The sequence below is a fragment of the Equus caballus genome, chromosome X (assembly GCF_041296265.1).
Source record: "Equus caballus isolate H_3958 breed thoroughbred chromosome X, TB-T2T, whole genome shotgun sequence".
Taxonomy (NCBI): Eukaryota; Metazoa; Chordata; class Mammalia; order Perissodactyla; family Equidae; genus Equus; species Equus caballus.
Genome location: NC_091715.1, coordinates 99,924,925 through 99,944,837, shown reverse-complemented (window position 1 = coordinate 99,944,837; position 19,913 = coordinate 99,924,925). Strand labels below are relative to the sequence as shown.

Sequence of the window (19,913 nt, the reverse complement as noted above, 5' to 3'; positions counted from 1 at the left end):
GGACAAATATTGTATGATTCCACTTATATAAGGCACCTAGAATAGGTAAATTCACAAAGAAAGAAAGTAGAATAGAAGTTAGCAGGGGCTAGGAAGAGCGGGGAATGGGGAATAATTGCACATCTAATTGTGTAGGGGAGGTCTGAGGATGTAGACATAGACACATTTAGAGTCAAATGAACCTGGGCTTAAATTAAGTATTGGCTCTGCCATTTACTAGATGTGTGACATGAGTCAAGTTAATTAACCTATTTTTTTTTAGGAAGATTAGCCCTGAGCTAACATCTGCTGCCAATCCTCCTCTTTTTGCTGAGGAAGACCGGCCCTGAGCTAACATCTGTGCCCATCTTCCTCTACTTTATATGCGGGATGCCTGCCACAGCGTGGCTTGCCAAGCGGTGCCATGTCTGAACCTGGGAGCTGAACCAGCGAACCCTGGGCCGCCCGAAGCAGAATGTGTGCTCTTAACCGCTGTGCCACCGGGCTGGCCCCTAATTAACCTTTTAAAAATCTCAGTTTACTCATCTGAGAAAAAACCAGGATCATAGTTGCACCAAACTCACAGAGCAATTGTGAGAGTTAAATGAGATAATGCACACAAAGAACTTAGCAAAGAGCTTAGCACCTAGTAAGTGCTCAGTGAATGTGAGCTATTATTAACCTTAGAACAGTTCTTGGCACACAATTCAATAAATTTCTGTTGAAGGAATACATGCAACTGCATGATAAAATTTATTTAAGCCATAGTTGGGGGGGGAGGGTAAAGGGGGGGAGGGTTTTGAAGGGGGTGGGATCCAGAAGAACTTATTAGAAAGACAGCAACATTACAGAACAGAACCCAGAAAAATATTCTGTACATGTTTGACAATATAATGGTATGTCTATGACACGTTTGTATCTGTACATGAGTGCTCCTTCTTGCATCAGCTCTCCTCTACCATAATTCGTGCCCTTTGCTTTCTTGCACTTTTCATTCCCTTCTTCCCTAAGGAGCTGGAAGTCTGGCAATAAAGGAAAAATGACATATGTGTATACCTGTATCTTAAGGGTAATTTTTGCCTCCTTCCATGAAACTCTTACTGTATTTTAAGCATTTAGTAAATATTTCAAATCAAGTCTGGCACATTAGACTCAATTAACATTTGTTGCATGATTAATTTACAAGCGAGCAGTTACTATGCTCCCCTCCTCCACCCATAGGGATGCTCCTTGTGACACGTCTTTTTATTTAAATTGAGGTCATATTGGTTTATAACAAATTTCAGAGCACTACTTTTATTTATCTAATATTTATATCTGATTCTCTTTTAAAAATGTTTTGAAGCAGCTTTCAATGTTACTAACTGCACAACATAAAACTAATTAGGGAATTGGGAGAGAATGTGGTTATTTAAGAAAAGAGAAACATCAACATTTGCCAGTAAGGTTCGCAGTTGTTAAAAGTGGGTCGTAAAACTGGTTCCGAGTTTCCTAGCAGCCATCAGGAGAAAAGTTAATTACATAATTCACATTGTGCATATGATTCAAAACACACAGTTACTCAGCTATTTCAGTTACTGAAAATAGAATTTTTCGTGTGTTATTATTAAAGAATTTTTTGATATAATAAACGCCTTTAAGAATATTCTACAGCAAATGAAAAATGAATTTCATTGGTCTATTTTGTATTACGACCCTTGATGTAGCCGCACGACGGACGTAAGGCCAAAATAAAGATCAGCCGATGTATTCTAAAAGGGACCAAAACGATTTTGTCTAGGTCTGAAGCTCTGGTAACTTAGCTTTACGAAATGAAAAAAATATCATGTATCCAGAAGACATGATTGTACGATAATAATTAGTCTTCCAAAAATACTTATTCCTTACGGTTAAGTTTAAGCATTACACGGTAGAGACTTCACGACTGTAATCTCTAACAGGTACCTCTAATGCCTCTAATATTATCCCTGTGTCTTTAAGAAGGAGATCGTTGACCTCATTTTATGAAAGTTCTGGAATCTTCCAGGTCACATGACTAAACGGGAAGCCATTTTATGATCTACCAGTAGACCATGGAGCGCCCTGAGGGACAGCTTTCCGCTCCGTCGGAAAATGATTCACCACCAACAGCTTCAACATCAGAAGTCCTGAGCTCCCACGACCCCCAGATTCTTGGGGACCGTGGAGCTGAGGCTGCGGGTGACCTTGGCGCCGAAACTCCTGGCGACCAAGACACCCACACTGCGGCGGACTCCAGCGCCCCAGCAGATGCCGATGGCGGCGCCCAGGCGGCCGCTGCTCTGGACACCCTGCTGGAGGGGAAAGGTAGGCGGCTGCGAGTGTCCGTCCGCAAGTTTAGCATCTCCTTTGGGAGAAGCGAACCGCTGCGAGTTTGTCTGTGCGGCGAGCCCGCTCGGGGAGAGAGAAGTGCCGTGACTTGTGTTTCTGTCCAAAGGATGGAAAACAGTGATTCTGTGGAGGCGAAGGGAGCCACTGATGATGTTAGAGGCCTTTGGGCGCCGTTTCTAGTTAGTGCGTTTTTGTGGCGGTGTATTTGTCACCAAGCGAGGTCGCCTCGCCACGGGACAAATTGGCCCAACCTCGCGCGTTCGAGGAGCGGTAACGCTGTGCCCTGGTGTCCCTCGTGTGGCCGACCAGAAGGTCGCCCGCCCCTATGTAGAGGGAGTTCATTTGGAAGCCTTGATTGGCGAGGGCCCCGGGCGGTGGCGCCCCGCCGCCCTCCGCGCCTCAGCGCCTCCCCAGCCTCCTGGCGGGCAGTGCACGAGGCTGGCCGGCCGCCGCCTCGTGGCCGCTGGCCGGCCGCAGAGGCGTGGCGAGGCGACGCGGGAGAGGCGGCGCGCGCCTGCTACCTGTCGCCGCGCTGTCCGCTCGCCGCCGCCCGGGAGCCCGCTCGAGCCCCCGCCGGAACCCCCGGGGCAGAGAGGCAAGTCCCGGCGCGGGCCGCACGGGTCCGGAGGGGCGGGGGGCAGGGCGGTCAGAAGGTTCCCCGGGGCGCGGGGACGGGGTACGGTCAGCGTCGGGCAGTCGCCGCGCTCCCCTCCGCAGCCCGCCCGGACCACGAGGAACGAAGGCTGGGGCCCTTGGCTCTGCAGGAGGGTTTCCAGGGAAATGGGATCAAAGCCTAGGCGCTGGACGCTTCCCCTGGAAACTTAGTGCTCCGCGGTTAAGGATGGAGTGGTCACTGCCTCCCAGCAGCAGCCAATGGCTGTGACGTTGAGAAAATGCCAGTTCAGGTGACTGCTGCCTGGAGCATGCAGTCAGGCGCCCTCCAGGCGGCTGTAACTCTAATTCAGGTTCTGATTCCCTTGGAGCGAAATGGAGCTGAGGATGGACGGTGGAGAGCGGCTGGTCCTGTTAATTTAATTGGGTACCAAAGAGTGCTTGCTGGAAAAAAAAAAATGGAAGCCTTTTTAGAAAGATAAATACGATACAACCAGTTAATTGGGTAAATGCAAGTAACAAATTTTAAAAAAATAATGAAATCTCATTTCAACTAGGGTTGTCCACCTTCTCTGAAATAGTTTCAATTCTTTAATTCTTTCATAAGAGAGGAGTTGCCAGAACGGCATTGAAATGAACAAAATGCCCTAGTCTTAGCTCTGCAGAGAAATCTAAAAGTTACTACTGATCTGATAAAATCATGCTTCGCTGCTAGTTCTTCAAGTAATCTGTATTTCTGCTCCCAACCTTAAGTGTTTGTTATTCTTTGCTGTTAGGCAATGTGCCCTGTCCCAAGATTTTTTATCTACTTTTTTTTTAGTTAACTTTTTTCCTTACGTTTACATTTAGTTTTTGCGTGTGTGTGTGTGTGTGTGTGTATGAAGCAGGAAGAGAAGAAATGACTACCACGGATAATCAATGTCTCTTTTTCTCTCTCTCCCTCCTGCTGGGTGTCTGATTTTCCATTGCTGACCTCTCTTGTGCTTTCTGGTAGTTTCTGAAATGGTACTAAAGGAGTGAAATAATAATTGGTGAATGATTTTGTCGTCGTAGGGTCTCAGATTCACTTGTATGTGCTTAAAAACAAGGTTCCAGTGCTTTTCAGTGAGATTCAAATTCAAAACTAAGAGCCCAGTTAATGGTTTACAGGGTATTAGTAGCTCTACATTAACTGGAGTTTTAAATCTAATTTAAGGTGAAGATTTTATAATTTGGTGTAAAGCATAGTCCTTAGAACATAAGAAAACTTTGTCAGGTTTCGTATATGTATATTGCTTTCTTTCCACCTTTGAGAAAAAATTTCCTCAGAGGAAGTCTGGGCCCTAAAACCCGAAATGCAAGCCACTACAGATACATTCCAAATAGATGGAAAATGAGATTAAAAATAAAGATTAATTTGGAGATTATTCGCTTTACAGGAGATGTATTTTTTTATATAAAGGGATCCATCTTAGGATTCCTTTCAACAGTTTTTAGAGCTATTTCAAATAAGTGGTGGTTGTGAGGATTAAAAGAAATAATAGACATAACACACTTTTAGTGCTTGGCGCATAGAATTCATGCAGTTAGTGTTCGTGATGAATACATCAAATTGGGTTTCGCCTTGTTTCCTATCACCCCTTCAGGGATGCATCTATTCCATGAAGTTAAATGTACTCACACAGAGAGCCCGGCCCTAAGAACTGGACTCCTTACTTTTCCCCGAGGTAGCTCAGAGTTGTTGATGCTGACTCTAGAGTCATGAAAAGCTGCCTGCTCTCCCATGGTTTAAGTCCTACCAATCCATTAAGGATTGGTGAATGAAATATTGAAAATTAAGCTCTTGCTTCCTTCGCATCGTCAGAACATTTCTGCCAGTGGTTCTGGTTGACTGCAGCCTTGGGTGGGCCCTCTTCGCGGCAGAGGTGTGTGGTTTGCTTTGGTAGCCACTGCTGTGTTGATGAATTGTGGTCCTTTACCTGAGTCTAAGAATATCATTAAGAAGACTCAACCATATTTCATAACAATTCCTTTTTTTTTTTTTTAAGATTTTATTTTTGCTTTTTCTCCCCAAAAGCCCCCCGGTACACAGCTGTATATTTTTAGTTGTGGGTCCTTCTAGTTGTGGCATGTGGGACGCCACCTCAGCATGGCCTGATGAGTGGTGCCATGTCAGCGCCCAGGACCCGAACCGGCGAAACCCTGGGCCACCGACGTGGCGTGCATGAACTTAACCACTCGGTCACGGGGCCAGCCCCAACAATTCTTACTTCATTTGTTATCATGCAATTCCAATTAACTTTGGAAAATCTGGACATATTGAAGGGGAGATGAGGTGACTTTTAGAAATAATCAAGTTATGGCAAATAAGGTATTTCAGAGCTGTACACACATCGTTCCGGTGAGAGTTATAGGCAAGATCTTGTACAATTTAAGCAGTACTACCTGAAGTGGTCAGCAGAGGGAGCAAGAGGAGTTTTTGGTGACTTACTGTTGGTTTTGTTTTTGCTTTCATGAACTTAAAGAAGAGATGAGTAGAAGCCAGGATGAACCTCCTTATGAACTTGAGAACCAGTTTATATTGCGTCTGCCTCCGGTAAGAAACCTTTGCATCTCAGACCAAATATCTTCAGCACATCCGTATTAGTTCTGCTTGGATTCTGTAGCATTTCTGTTTAAGGTAGGCTATAAAAACTGAGAACATTTGTTTCCCAGGAATCGTTTTCTAGTAAGCAGTCCTGTCCTAGTGTGTACTCTTTCAGTGGCATTTCTTTGTGCTGTATATGCCACTTATCATGTGAGTTGATTTCCTGGCAAACAGCTGTGGCAGTGATGGATTCAGTCACTTATCACAGACACTAGCAGCCTGTTCCCTGGAGAGCCAAGATAAGACTCTCCTAAAATCCTTTCTGTCACCGCAAAAGGGGCGGTGAGAAGGATCAGCACTGTCTCCTCAAATTCACCACCAAGCAAGGCTGCGGAAGCTCGTCTCAGCATCGTATGAGGGTCTCTTCCCCGTCGATACCTGTATTCAAGTGTCATTTAGTCTAAGAAAGCTAGATTAAGGATGGGCTTCAGAAGGGTGTTTCTTCAGTTAGGGTTAGTCAATATACCCAGTAAACTGCAGCCAAGCCTTTCCTTAGCAACTGCAGCTAAGGGGCAGCAGTGAGAGGCAGGAATGGAGAGGTAGGAGAAAGCATTATCTATAGCTACTAAAAGAGGACAGTGAGCTTACAGACAGCCTCATCCTAACTTGACTTACACAGTGCACGGTATCTCAGGCATATGGCGTCACTTCTAACCTTTGGGAGGTTTAAGGTCTCATCTAAGGGGGGACTGTCTCTGACATATCTGTTGTATTAGCTGCCAAGTAGACAATTCATCCTTTTGATTTTTCAATTTACCTCCTTTTTAGGAACATGCTTCTACTGTCAGGAAGCTACTACGTTCCAGAAGTGTCTCCATGAAGGATAAACTGAAAATTGACATATCTCGTAAGTAGTTAATATCCATTCACCGGACGTTGAACAGTAATTTATTAAGGGATTGCTGTATGCCAGGCGCCATACTAGATACTAAGGATGTGACAAAGAACAGAATATGGTCTCTAAGAGAGACTTAAGTCACTTCCATCTCTTCTTTTTGGAGGAAAGGAAGTAGAGATTATGCAACTTGAGGTAATTATCATAGTGTGTATAAGGAAGAACTTGGGGCTCAACTGTGCGATTCGCATACTGCCGACTGTCTCCTGCATGCCAGCTTTGAGATTTCTGACTGTCCAGGAAATGCCGAATGTACTGCTCTTTGTCTACAAACGTGACATATCTTTCTCTTTTAAATAATATGTATTAGGTTTTTGAAATACAGAGAAATATATAAAGAAGAAAATTAAAAATGACCCATAATTCCACTGTTCAGGTCGCCCTTGTAGACGTTTACAAAAAAGGTAATGAAGTTCATGGTTAGAAAATTCAAACAAGACAGAAAAGTTCACAAGGAGACGTGCAGCTCTCCCTCACAGTGCCCCAACCTCAATGCCAAAGATAAGTAGTAATAACCATTTCTCCTCATCTTTCCTTACGGACAAAATTTTTATGCATAATACCAACATTTAAATAATCTTTCTATATTTTAATTTACACAAAAAGGATCATGTCAAACATGGTTCTGCATCTTTCTCTTTTCACTTCATATTAGAAGATTACACTTGAATCCTCTTGTGTCAAAAGATATTCATATTTGAGACATCTGGGCAAGATTCAGAGTTGTCAGTATATGAATATATGTATATATTCAGTATATGTCTATTGTGTATAATTTTATCTTTGTGAAGCTAACCAGAGATTGTAACTTGAGGCTTATTAGCACCATTCTTGGATCAACCCTTCCCTCACCCAGCCTTTTGAAAACACGCGTGTACAGTGACACAATTGAATGCTTCTAATGGTGTCAAAATGAATGGATTTGAATGAATGGAATTTGCCTTTCAGGATGAGAAGGAAACATTTACTACTGCATCCACGTTTAGTTCACAGCCATCACCAAGAAATTTAGCTACTTTTGATCGAGTGGCATAAACTGGGAAAAAAGAGCCCCGTGTACTGTGCCGCCTTTTCTCTAGGAAGTTACTAATTGCGTACACAGTTCTAGCATTATGAAGAAGAGTAGGTTTCACTGAAAGACTAGTCCATCCCACATAAGTCTTCGTTATTCAAACCCTAGGAGGCTTAAGAGTACATTGGGAAGATGTCAACTTTCATCTTTCCTGCTTCTCTTCAGCTGATGGACGTCATGCAGTCGTGGAGGTGGAAGCTGTCTCACTAACTGCTAAGCTGGTTGATTTGCCTTGCGTTATTGGAAGCCTGAAAACTCACGATAAAAACACCTTTTATAAAACAGCAGATATTTCCCAGGTATGGATGAGTTTTCTTAATCTAGTAGCTTTTGCATCCTTCGAGAAATCCCTCTCTCCCTTCTTTTATCTTTCTTTCAGCGCTCCTTTCCACTTGGTGAATGGCTGCCTGTCGTTTCTGATTTCCAGCTCAATTGTGCAGGAATACAATATCACGTTCTGGTTTAGCGTTTGATTGATAATTTTCCGTTACTTTATTTTATCCAAATAGCTTTTAGAGCCCCCTCTTTGCCGTTTATAGTGACTTTCATTATTTGAAAAATATGAACATCTGGGATCTTCTTCTGAACTTTCTGCTAACGCAGCACGCTGTTAACTCTGGAGGTTCACCTTGGTTCTTATTCGTCATCTCTACTGTTGATTTCTTGTTTCCTTTCTAAGTCAAAATTCTAAGATATATCTGTTTTCAACATATTCCCTCTGCAGCGGTAAGCACTCGAGCTAAAAACACTCAGAGTCCATATACAGTGTTGCCGAGACAGAGAGAGAATGAATATGAATGTGTGTAATACTTGATTTTCTGGAAATGCCAAGTAACATGCTCCTTGCTTCTATGCTCCAGGATTTCTGGTGGTAAGAATGCTCATGATTCATTCCTAACTCAAGATTTATGGTCATAGTCAACTTCTTTGTCTGTTAAATGTAGATGCTTGTGTGCACTGCTGATGGTGATTCCCACTCTTCTCCGGAAGAACCAGCTACCTCTACTGATCTTAAAGTAATCGGGAAAGATGAAAGAGAGGGAGAGAAAAAATATGTCTGGAAGCATGGCAGTAAGTCACCAGCCCCTTGCTCATTCCAGCAGACTGCATTTATCTGCTGAATCCTAATTACTAGTGAGCCAGGGACCTGTTACCACACTTAGGTGTTTGGTTCATTAAGCATCCAGACACTCTTAAAAGAATGAGTCATGTCATGAGCCAGTGACTTATAAGATGACCTTTCTCTTTATCAAATTAAGATAGATATGTGGCTACCGTCAGTCATATACGTGTTTCACCATGTTGAATTTATTTTAGTTACTCCACCACTTAAGAATGTCCGAAAGAAAAGATTCCGCAAAACCAAACAAAAGGTTAGTTGCATGCTGTTTCTGTGTCTACTGGGTGGATTGGAAGAGGATTATGGTGGGGGAGACAGTCAGTTGAGGATTAATTTGTTCATTTATATGTTCAATAAGCATTCATTGCAAGCTAAATGTCAGGCACTGTGTGCTAGCCACTGGGAATATATGGTGAACTAAACCAGACTTGATCCTTGAGGTTATAGGCTGGTCGGTAAGGGTATCTGGATGTGTCATGAATTTGAAACTTCTGCTAATGCTTTTGGTTTTCAATTGCAAGATCTAGTTTTAAAGTGAACCCATTCAGAACCTGAGAATTGGGAATTGTAGTCATATTCCTCACCTTACCTCAGACTTGTAGAACCTTGGGCAAGCTACAGGAGTACTGTGGCTTGGCTTCTTTTTTAAATTACACTTTTTATTTTGAAATAATTGTAGATTCCCATGTAGTTGTAAGAAATAAAAGAGAGACACCGTGTACCCTTTATCCACTTTTCCCCATTGTAACTTTTTGCAAAACTATAGAACAATATCACAAACAGGAAATTGACATTATTACAATTCACCAATCTTACTCAGATTTTTCCAGTTTTCCTTGTACTCCTGTGTGTGCGTGCCTCTGTTTAGTTCTCTACATTTTTATTCCTCTGTATGTTCCTCTGCACAGCCAAGATTCTAAACAGTTCAAACTTGTCACCATAAGGATCCCTCATTTTGACCTTTTATAGCCACACCACCTCCTTCCCACCCCACACCCCCAGTCTCTAACCCCTGGCAGTCAGTAATATGTTCTCCATCTCCGTAATTTTGTCATCTCAACAATGTCATGTAAATGGAATCATGCAATGTCTGACATTTGAGACTGGCTTTTTTTTCATTCAACCAGCATAATTCCCTTAAAAGCCACGCAAGTTTTTGCACGTATGAATAGTTCTTTCTTTTTTTTATTGCTGAGTAATATTCCATGGTATGAATGGACCGCAGTTTAACTGTTCACCCATTGAAGGACATCTGGGTTATTTCCAGTTTTTGACTATTATAAATAAAGCTGCAAGCAGGTTTTTGTGTGAACGTGTTTTCGTTTCTCTCGGATGAATGCCCAGGAGTGCAGTTGCTGGGTCGTGTGGTGTTGCCTGTTTAGTTTTATAAGAAACTACCGTACTGTTTTCCAGAGTGGCTGTACCATTTGACTTTCCCACCCGCAATGGATGTGTGATCCAGTTTCTCTGCATCCTCACCAGCGTTGGGTGTTGTCGCTATTTTTTGTTTGAGTCATTCTGATAGCTGTGTAGTTATCTCATTGTGGTATTAATTTGCATCTCCCTAAGGACTAACGATGTCAAACATCTCCTGTTCTTATTTGCGATCTGTATGTTCACTTCAGTGAAATGTTTGTTCAGGACTTTTGCCCATTTTCTAAATGGATTTTTTTTTTAATACTTGAATTTTGATAGTTCTTTGTCTATTCTAAATACTAGTCTTTTGTCAAATATCTGGTTTGCAAATATTTTCTCCCAGTGTGTAGCTTGTCTTTTCATCTTCTTCACAGGATCTTTCAAAGAGCAAAAATTTCTTGTTTGATGAGGTCCAATTTCTTGATTTTTCCTTTTAAGGATCTTGCTTTTTGTGTCAAGTCTAAGAAGTCTTTGCCCAGCCCAGATTCTGAAGATTTTCTCCTATTTCTTCTTTCTAAAAGTTTTATATTTTACATTTAAGCCTGCAGTCCATTTTTGAATTAATTTTTGTAAAAGATGTGAAGTTTCCTTTTTTTTTGCCTTTGCATGTCCAGTACTCCAGCAGCATTTGTAAAAAAGGTTATCCTTCTTCCATTGTATTACTTTTGCACCTTTGTCAAAAATCAGTTGGGCATATTCGTGTGAGTCTTTTTCTGGGTTCTCTGTTCTTTTCCATCAGTCTATGTGTTGATCCCTCCACCAGTATCGCAGCGTAGCTATATAATATGTCTTGAAATCAGAAAGACTGTTGTCAATTTATTTTCCTTTGTCAAGATTGTTTTAACCGATTTACAGCTTGTACCTTTCCATATAAGTTTTAGAATAGTTTGTCTATATCTATAGAAAACGTTGTTGGAATTTTGATGGGAATGGCATTAAACTTCTAGATCAGTTTGGGGAGAATTGACAGCTTTATTGTGTTGAGTCTTTCAATCTCTGGACACGAATGCCCTGGCTTTTATACTGTCAGTCAGCAATATTCGTGAGTGCCTACTAAATGTAAAACTAAGTTAATAATACTTTTAGAACTCTAGCTTTAGTGAAGTAGAACAATCGTAATGTAACTTCATTGTTTATTGTATTTTATTTCATAGCTCACGGATGTTGAAGAAACCAACCTTACTGAGGTAATCATAATATAACTTTACCATTTACCCTTAGTGTGTTTTATTTCATAGCTCATTAATTTCAGAGAAATCATAAAGGTTACTTCCAAGCCTACCTTCTCACCTCTAACCCTCATTCCCATAGGCATACACTGAATTTGATTCACTGAAAAATGAATTCCTTCTTTACTGTTTGATAACTCCTAGAGGAAAAGATACAGTTTGGCCAATGACCCTGTGTATTCTAATCTGCTTTTTTGTCTGATAGTTATTTAAAAAGCCATTTCTTGCAAGCTGGAGTTCACTTTTACCAGCAGTTGTTTGCAATTGCTTATTCCCCCTCAAAGTTCTAATTTCTATTTGTGGCATGACGAATTGGTTGCTGTGGAGATGATTGTCTAAAACTGGATTTAAGGGAGAACATGTAACTAAGACCCAGTTTTTAAAGGAAAATCCTTAATAATAAAGATGTGGGGAAGTGACGTCCGGGCATTTGGACTTTTAAACCAAATTGTTTCTAAGTAACAAATAAGGAATTATAATTCTTTGCCACTGTGGGTCAGGGCGAATAATTAATAACTGAGACCTAAAGGTTGTGCCTCTGAGAGAGGTCTTTAACCTAGAGTTGCAAATTGAAAAGATTAAATGTCTCAAGTAATTTGGGAAAAAAAAATAAGCTTACTGTATAAAAATCTAGACCCAGGTCAAAAATTCCTCCATAAACAGTATTACTTACAGTAGAAATTTGGTTGGATGGATATTAAAGAGGCCTAATTATTTGAATTCATTTGTATGCAGGATAAAGACATTACTGCAAAACCCGGGGAGTTAAATGATGTTACTGGTAGTCCCTTCTCTCCCGCTCCGGTGCAGTACATTGAGTCTCCTGATGTGGAAAAGGAAGTGAAAAAACTGCTGTGTTCTGATGCCGAAGCCATCAGTGCCCGTATCCTTTTATACTAAGTGTTTTCTGTGTCATCCCTCCCACCCCATATGCACTTCCTGGCAAGTCCTCGCTTCTGGTATTTGTGTGCCAATTTTGATGTGCAGAACTTCAGATTTTTGGAAATGTTACTTTCTAGCTAGGAACAGTAAATTCAGGGACTAGAAATTTATTTACTTGTGTAATTCAATATAAGGCACTTCTCCGTACTAGGAATCCGGATCCAAATGGCCTGAAGTGGACTAAATTAAATAGCGCTTTCAGCCGGAGACCCTCTTGCCTTTCAACTGTGCCTTCTCCTTTCTTTCTGCTTTTTCCTTGACTGCCCCTGTTTTCAGGATGGGAAGTCATTGGTGAAGATGGAACTAAGGAAATAGATAGTCAAGGCTTCATCCCTGTCTTTGAGACATCCCCAGGAATAAGTGGCTATAAGCAGGGTGGTGTCTCATCAGGTAACTTAATAAAGGCCAAGCAGCAGCTTCAGAAAGGGCAGGTGTCGGCTGTGTGTCAGACCATTCTCCCTAGACTCCCCGGCCAATCACAGGAAAGGGATTCCTTTGCCCTTCTTTTCTCTTAGTGGTCCCTCAGTGCTTTAGGGGTTTCAGATTGGTGTTCTAATCTCTCCTCCATCCCTGGTATTATAGATTTCCATGGGCCCTTAGATTCTCTAAATGTCTTGATCATTGAATACGTGAATGAACGTTAGTGTTTCGCATTTCCTGTACTTGTTTTGTGAAGGGGATAATCTTCCTGTGAGAAAATTGTTTATAAAATTCATTGGTTACCCAGTGAATTTGAGGGGGAGGGAGTATAATTGCAGCTAGAGTGAGTCATTGGAAAAGCTTCAGATAGTTCTAACTTCCTCTTGCTTAAAACCAATAGAATGTGATACACTTCGGGAGATGTTCAGTGATTCCAGCAGTGACAGTGATGATGAAGAGGAGGATGATGAGGATGAAGATGAGGAAGATGGTTATGAAGAGGCTCTGGAAAGGGAGCTACAGGCCAAGTTAATTGAATCTGACCAGTATGAGGCCAAGGAAGGAGCCAGTTCAATAAGTAAGTTAGAGGAAAAACCAAAGGGTTGGGACAGAGTGAGTGGCAGTGCTCAAGACTGACTCTAAACACGTGTGAGATGCAAGGCGAAGTTTGAGAAGCTGTTGTTCAGATGTGTAATGGAGTTTTAGTTGATTTGGATCTCAGTCAACTAGTTTAGGCTGTGTTTAGATACATAAGTTTCTGTCTGTCTCTATTAGCTGTGGAAATTCAGAAGCAGATTTACTACATGGAGAAAAAGCTCCGAGAGATTCAGTACAGAGCGGAAAGACAGAAGAAGCTCATCATGAAATTGGAAAACCTGATGCTCAAGGTAAATTCTTGTTAGCTGGTATAATCCCATTTTTGTGTTTCCGTTCCTGTCGTCTCTGCAGCATTCTTGTTCATTCATGAACCTAAACAACCTCTTAGAAACCCTGAATAAAAGATAACCCTATTTCTTTTTATCTGGCTAATTTTGATCATCTCATGATAAGCATTTTTGTGAAGGGACCAGGAGACTTGAGGTAATCACCAATATTGAGCGCTTACTTATGTGAAAGGTGCATAAAGAGCTGAGCATTTGACATGTATCATCTCATTCCGTCCTCGCATCTCTGAAATAGAGGTACTGTCGTCATTCCCATTTTATAGATAAGGAATTGAAATTCAGAGAGGTTAAGTAACTTGCCAAGGACCACAGGAAGTGGTAGGGCATAGATTGAACCTTGTTGCGTGTACCAAAATGTATTCATTGCAGTGAAAGAGAATTAACTAAAGTCATTTTAAATTTTATGATGGATGGTTGAACAAGAATAAGTAGCTTTATTTTTATTAATACACATTTCAACAAAAGGAAAATACATGTTATGATATATTTGGTTCCCTTTTTCTAGTGAGGGAAATTCTGAAGCATCTGGAGAATTCCTTGCCGGATATAATTTTCTGTAGAGCTGTAGTCATCAAGAAGGAGCAACTTGACACAGAACTATACCTATTCAAAGTGTCGTCCTTTAGAGTAACCAAGTGAGATAAGAGATGTGGATACACTTTGAAAGATACATACATATGATTGTTGCTTGCAGTACTAGGTGGGAATAGTAATATTCTGCCCTAATGCAGGCAAATGAAGGTGTCAACACCAAATTCTAAGCCAGTTTATTTAATTGTTCAACACAGTCAAAGGGTTTGTGCTAAACTAGAGAAAGGTAACACGAAGGCATTTCAACTGTTTATTTTAGGGCAATAAAAAAATGCTGTGTAGGGTGTATAAAATCAAATCGAATGGCCCTCTAGTTAGGCGGTGCAGTTTTTATACTCTAAATCCTTTAAAAAGAGTGCTCTTGTTACAACTGACAGTTTTCTTACTTATCAAATTATTTGCCAAACTCTGTCTCTCTTGGTTCTCTTTTCCTTTGAGACTCAGCATTCATCATTTATACAATTTGTTTTCCAGAGTCATTTACAGTCTGCACTGGAGCGGCTTAAGATAGAGGAAAAACAAAAAAGTGAGCAGGTGAGAAGTGTGTTTTCAAATCAACAGAAAACATTTTCTGCAGGGAATTCCCCCCACCCTACTGTCAGTCTCCTTTCTGGCTGTTTCTTTCACAGGAATAATAGTGACCAAATCTTCTGAATGAGGGTAGCAGATTGAAACAAGGTCTTTGTGAAAATTCACTCAGATACTGAATGCCTGTTAAGTAAAAAGCACCGGATGTAATAGCGTGTTGTTGAATAAGACAGACATAATAACTGTCCTCGTGGGGCGAACAGTCTAGTAGGGAAGAGTGACAGGAAACAAATGACCATACAAATAGAAAGGTGCATATCATGAAGAAGTGCTGTGAAGGAAAAAAAGTCAGTGGCGCTATTTGAATAAAGAGAGTCCTGAATTAAATTGAGGGGATCGTAATGGCCCTCTCTGAGGAAGTGGTAATTAAGCTGAGACCTGAAGTATCCTTGACTTCAGGCCAAGAGGGGGTGAAGAGCCTCCTGGGTGGAGCATATGCCAAGGCCCACTTGGGAAAGCACTTGCCGTCTTTGAGGACCTCTGCGGTCCTCTGAGGAAGAGAATGACTTAACATAAGGTTGGAGAAGTAGGCGGAAGCTGTATTGTGTGGTCCCTTGCAGGCCATGAGAAGGAGGGTGGGTTTTAGTCTTCAGTGCAATGGGAAGCCCTTGAAGACTTAAGCAGGAGAGTCACATTTATTAAACTTTTTCAAGATCACCTTGATTATTATCTGGAGAATGGATTAGAGGAGGGCAGGACTACAAGCAGGGGGGCTGTCAGGTAGTCTAATAAGAGATGATGGTCACTTGGGCTAAGGTGGCGGCAATGGATATGGGAAGAATATGTATATTTTTAACTGCAATAAAAGTGTTTAATAACAGCTTTATTGAGGTATAATTAACATACCGTAAAATTCACCCATTTAAATTGTACAATTCAGTGGCTTTTAGTATATTCACAGAATTGTGCAACCATCATCACAATCAATTTTAGAACATTTGCATCACCCCCCAAAAAACCTGTACCCATTAGCAGTCACTCCCCATTTCCTCTGAATTCCTCTCACCCCCTCAGCCCTAGGCACCCACTCATCTACTTTCTACCAGCCTACTTTGCTTTCTCTGGTGATTTCATAGAAAAGGAAACGTGGATGGTCTTTTGTGTCTGGCTTCTTTGGCTTAGCAAACGTTTGCAAGATTAATCCATATTGTGGCATGTATCAGTACTTTATTCCACTTTATGGCTGAATAATACTTCATTGTGTGGATATCCCATATTTTGCTTATCCATTCATTGTAGGATATTTGGATTGTTTCCACTTTTTGGCTATAATGAATTATGCTGCTGCGAACATTCATATACGAGAGAATGTATTTTAAAGGTAGAATTGATGGGACTTGGGTCAGTCACTGGGTGTTGAAGAAGGAAGCGTTAAGGAAGTATGCCAGATTTCTAACTTGAATGACTGTATTGATAGCCACAAGAGAGTGAGCGGAGTGAAAAGAGGGCAGCGTAGGATAAGTGAGGGTCAAGTAGCTGTGTAGAAAATGTCTGCTGACTCCAGCCCTGTACTGTTGAGAGCAACAATTTAAAAGAGACTGGAGGTCATGTTATGAGGATGGGGTTAGCATGGGGCTCTTAAGGTAGAGATGCCATCCCCTGTCTCCAGCCCCATCCCAACAAGGTCTGGGGATTTCTTATGTTCTGTACCTTCCTTCCCCTCAGCAAATCAGTTATCCAAGTACCGCTTATAAACAATCATGGGAACAGCTAATACCAAGATTACTTTAGCACCCACTAAACGTCTTTGTTTTCATCCATGGAAGTAGTTAGTATTTTTTGTTGTTAGTGCTGTCCAGTCGATTGCGACTCCTAGTGATCCTGTGTGTAGCAGAGCAGAACCCTGCCTGGTCTTTTTGCGCCATCCTCTCACCTTCTAGCACCGTATCAGACAATGATCCACTGCTATTCATAGAGTTTTCATAGCCAATTTTTCGGGAAGCGGGTTGCTGGGTCCTTCTTCCTAGTCTTTCTTAGTCTGGAAGCTCTGCTGAAACCTGTCCACCATGAGTGACCCTTCTGGTATTTGAAATACTGTTGACATAGCTTTCAGCATCACAGCAACACGCACCTGCCACAGTATGACAACCGACAGCTGGGTGGTGTGGTTCCCCGACCAGAAACCAAACCTGGCACCATGGGAGTGAGAGTGCCAAATCTTAACCACTAGACCACCAGGGCTGGCTAGTTAGTATTGGGGAGTGCTATTTTCAACATAGAAATATATGTGTAAAGTTTACTCACTTAGAGCCCTTTATATTAGCTCCTTTATTCAGTGTAGATTTCTTGAGTGCCTACTTTAAGCTAGGTTCTGCAGGGAACAATAAATGCTTGCAACACAGTCTGCCTCCAGTTGGAGAGAGATCCATGAGAGGGATAGGAAATTAAGGGAATGAGAGCTCACTTTTGTCCATGGAGATTGGGGAAGACTTCATGGAGAGATGGTGTTTGACTGGGCCTTAAAAGGTGGATAGGGTTTTAATAAGGCGATAGGGAAAGGAGGGCATTCTGTATAGAAAGTAGCATGCACAATGGCGCAGAAGTGGTGATGCCAGGGTAAAGAGTTTAGATTTTTGGTGTAGGTCATAATGGGCCATCAAAGCTTTTTCCCTGGGCAGTAACTCGGGAACATTTCTTTGCCAGCAGCAAATAGGAGAAATTGGAGTGGGAGAGACTAGAGGAAGATGCAAGTGATAGAAGGAATCAGAGCTTAACTACTGATTGGATTTACAGGGCAAAAAAAAGGGAACAAAGAGGAGTCCAAAGCCTGGTTCACTGGAAAATGGTGTGCCACTAACAGAAATGAAGACGACAGGAAGAGGATTACTGGGGGTGGAGGATGGAGAAGATGATGTGTTGAGTGGGAAGCATGTTGAGTTGGAAGTGCTTTTGAAAATGGAAGACTGGAGAGTGGCTCATGCTTAGAAGCGATCATTGAAGCTGTGGGGCTAGATGAGTTAGCCAGGTTGACTGTTTAGCAAGAAGTCTGAACCCAGGGAAAAATTTCTCTTTAGTGGGTGGTGGGAAGAAAAAGAGCCCACATAGGAGAAAGAACTGAGACAGTCAGTGGTTGTCATCATGGTCAGCATCTGAGTGAAAAGAGCCTTTAAATTACCGTAGTTGGCAATGAGAGCAATTCAGTAGGTGACGGCAGCGTAGAATCATTTTCTAATGCTCCATTCCTTTCATTTCACAGAAGGAAAATCCAAACTGGTATGGAGTGACCATATTTGAATAATAGTCAAAAACAATCTTTTCCCAGAAACAGTATACCTCTCTGAATGTTATTGGTCACTTTGTCATTTCAAGTTAAAAAAAAAAATCCTACACCACAAAAGGTTCAGGGCTTCTGACTTAGAAAGCATCAGGATAAGTCGAACATCATCAGGCTCCTAATTGGTCAGGACTCTGACCTGGTTTCCGGGTGTCTCAACATGGCAAGAAGCAGCAACTAAGATGCAGTTTAAGATCCAGTGTGCAGAGGCTATCCCGACGGCTTTATCTTCTAACTCTTACAATATGGCTACAGTGATCCCATTTCCTTTGTCCCTACAGTGAGCTGTGACTTCTGCCCACTCTTCCCCAGAGGTACAGTTTCTTAACAGCAAGCATATTCCATTTTTTAAGCATATTCAATTTTAAAGGCCTCCTTTTATAAGTTTGGCATAATAAAGGACAGCATCCTGGCTGCAGCCTCGTGGGTGCGCTCTTGACTGCAGCCCTGTTCTTTGGAACATTGCAAGACTAAGAGAATCTAGTAAATGCAAAATTACAGTAGTTCTTTTTCATTCATGTAAGTAAATTCTGGATCAAGTAATGGGACTTAAGATTTCAGATGGATTTTTCATGTTGTTGCTGCCTCTCTCTATAGCTTATTTCCCTGCGGGACCAATTGAAATATCTTCTGGAGAAGTGAGGAGACCCTTCAGCCTGGGGCAGAAACCTTGGATTCACCATCCAGACTGAAGACTGGATGAAACTGCGCATGTTTCTGTTCCCTTTATTTCCTCACGTTGGATCATTTGTATCTGTTTCTCTGAACCTTTTCTTGCTAGTTATATTTGAAGTTTGTGCTCCTGTAGAAAGCGACAGATATAAAAAAGTAGTAGGCCTAAAGATCCAACTTAACTATGAGATTTTGCTTCTCTTCATTAATTTGAGAATTACTTACATTGTTTCTGGTCGATGGTGTCATCAGATGATTCAGCCATGTTTGCCAAAGGCAGACAGTCTAGCCTAAAGGCCGTACAGGCTGTTTTGCATATGTTTTAGCTTTTCTTTCTTCTGTTTTAAATATTTCTTAAAACATAGAACAAATCAACTCATTTGTACCAAGGGCCAGGCCCTGCCACAGTGAATTTAAGTGCCTACCTCACAGCAGGCAATACTAAGCTGTGTCCTCTGCTCAGGTCATGGGGCCGCTTTCCTGCTCAGGGATGATTTCTTGCTGCTGCCATCTTTGCTCTGTTATGTCTTTAGGACTGTGTCTGGTTGTTACTTGTCTGCTAAGGGAATAGCCAGATGAGCAGAGATGAAATTCCGAGCTGCTACCTTTATTCTGAGCCTCTTCATCCTAGCCCCTCTCAGAGAAGGTTAGGAAAAACCAGATGCCTGCGATGCCTGTGAAGACTTCACCTTGAAGACCCTGGGTGGGTTTGTTTTTTCCAGCTGTATTTTTAAGGTTTTATAGTCTGTATTCTTTAAGCAATAAATAAATTCTTCATTTTAAATGGATTACTGTCACTTTATTAAAGCGCTCCCATGATGCATACACTCATCCAAAAGGAAACTGGAGAGACAAGCAATAAACTATGATTAGGAAATGACAGAAGGTGCTGTCAGTACTGGGGCATCCTTCTAAAGAGCTCTTAGGATAACTCCTAAGGAACTAAGCAAATCATCTCATGTTAACCATATAGCATTGGGATTTTGAGAGAGGGTATAGAGAAATGAGGCCAGCCCTGGTGGTCTGCTGGTTAAGATTCGATGCTCTCACCGCCATGGCCCGGGTTCATTTCCCGGTCAGGGAAACACACCACGCATCTGTCGGTTGCCATACTGTGGCAGCTGTGTGCTGCTGTGATGCTGAAAGCTGTGCCACCACTATTTCAAATACCAGCAGGGTCACCC

At 41.7% G+C, this 19,913-nt stretch overlaps 1 protein-coding gene across 4 annotated transcripts; it reads left to right on the top strand.

Annotated features, from left to right (window-relative positions):
* Nucleotides 1–1,977: 1,977 nt before the first annotated feature.
* TAF7L (TATA-box binding protein associated factor 7 like) lies at nucleotides 1,978–19,609 on the top strand. Of its 4 annotated transcripts, none has more exons than XM_023633565.2 (13): nucleotides 1,978–2,304; nucleotides 5,448–5,515; nucleotides 6,335–6,413; nucleotides 7,699–7,832; nucleotides 8,478–8,604; nucleotides 8,851–8,906; nucleotides 11,224–11,256; nucleotides 12,034–12,181; nucleotides 12,517–12,630; nucleotides 13,061–13,237; nucleotides 13,435–13,547; nucleotides 14,670–14,729; nucleotides 18,655–19,609. In XM_023633565.2, the coding sequence occupies exons 1-13, from the start codon at nucleotides 2,052–2,054 to the stop codon at nucleotides 18,697–18,699; spliced, it is 1,407 nt and encodes a 468-aa protein (XP_023489333.1). In that variant the 5' UTR covers nucleotides 1,978–2,051; the 3' UTR covers nucleotides 18,700–19,609. The 4 variants fall into 4 exon arrangements, with proteins under 4 accessions (XP_023489333.1, XP_014584533.1, XP_070112880.1 ...); XM_014729047.3 differs by having other exon boundaries at nucleotides 2,005–2,304; nucleotides 5,445–5,515; XM_070256779.1 differs by lacking the exon at nucleotides 1,978–2,304 and adding an exon at nucleotides 2,445–2,923 and having other exon boundaries at nucleotides 5,445–5,515.
* The last annotated feature ends 304 nt before the right edge of the window (nucleotides 19,610–19,913 follow it).

Excerpts from the sequence above, each read along its gene's own strand:
- TAF7L (XM_014729047.3), top strand. The coding sequence starts at position 2,052 with ATGGAGCGCCCTGAGGGACAGCTTTCCGCTCCGTCGGAAAATGATTCA. Across the intron at positions 6,414-7,698 it reads ACTGAAAATTGACATATCTC|CTGATGGACGTCATGCAGTC; the intron begins GTAAGTAGTTAA and ends GCTTCTCTTCAG. Across the intron at positions 7,833-8,477 it reads AAACAGCAGATATTTCCCAG|ATGCTTGTGTGCACTGCTGA; the intron begins GTATGGATGAGT and ends TGTTAAATGTAG.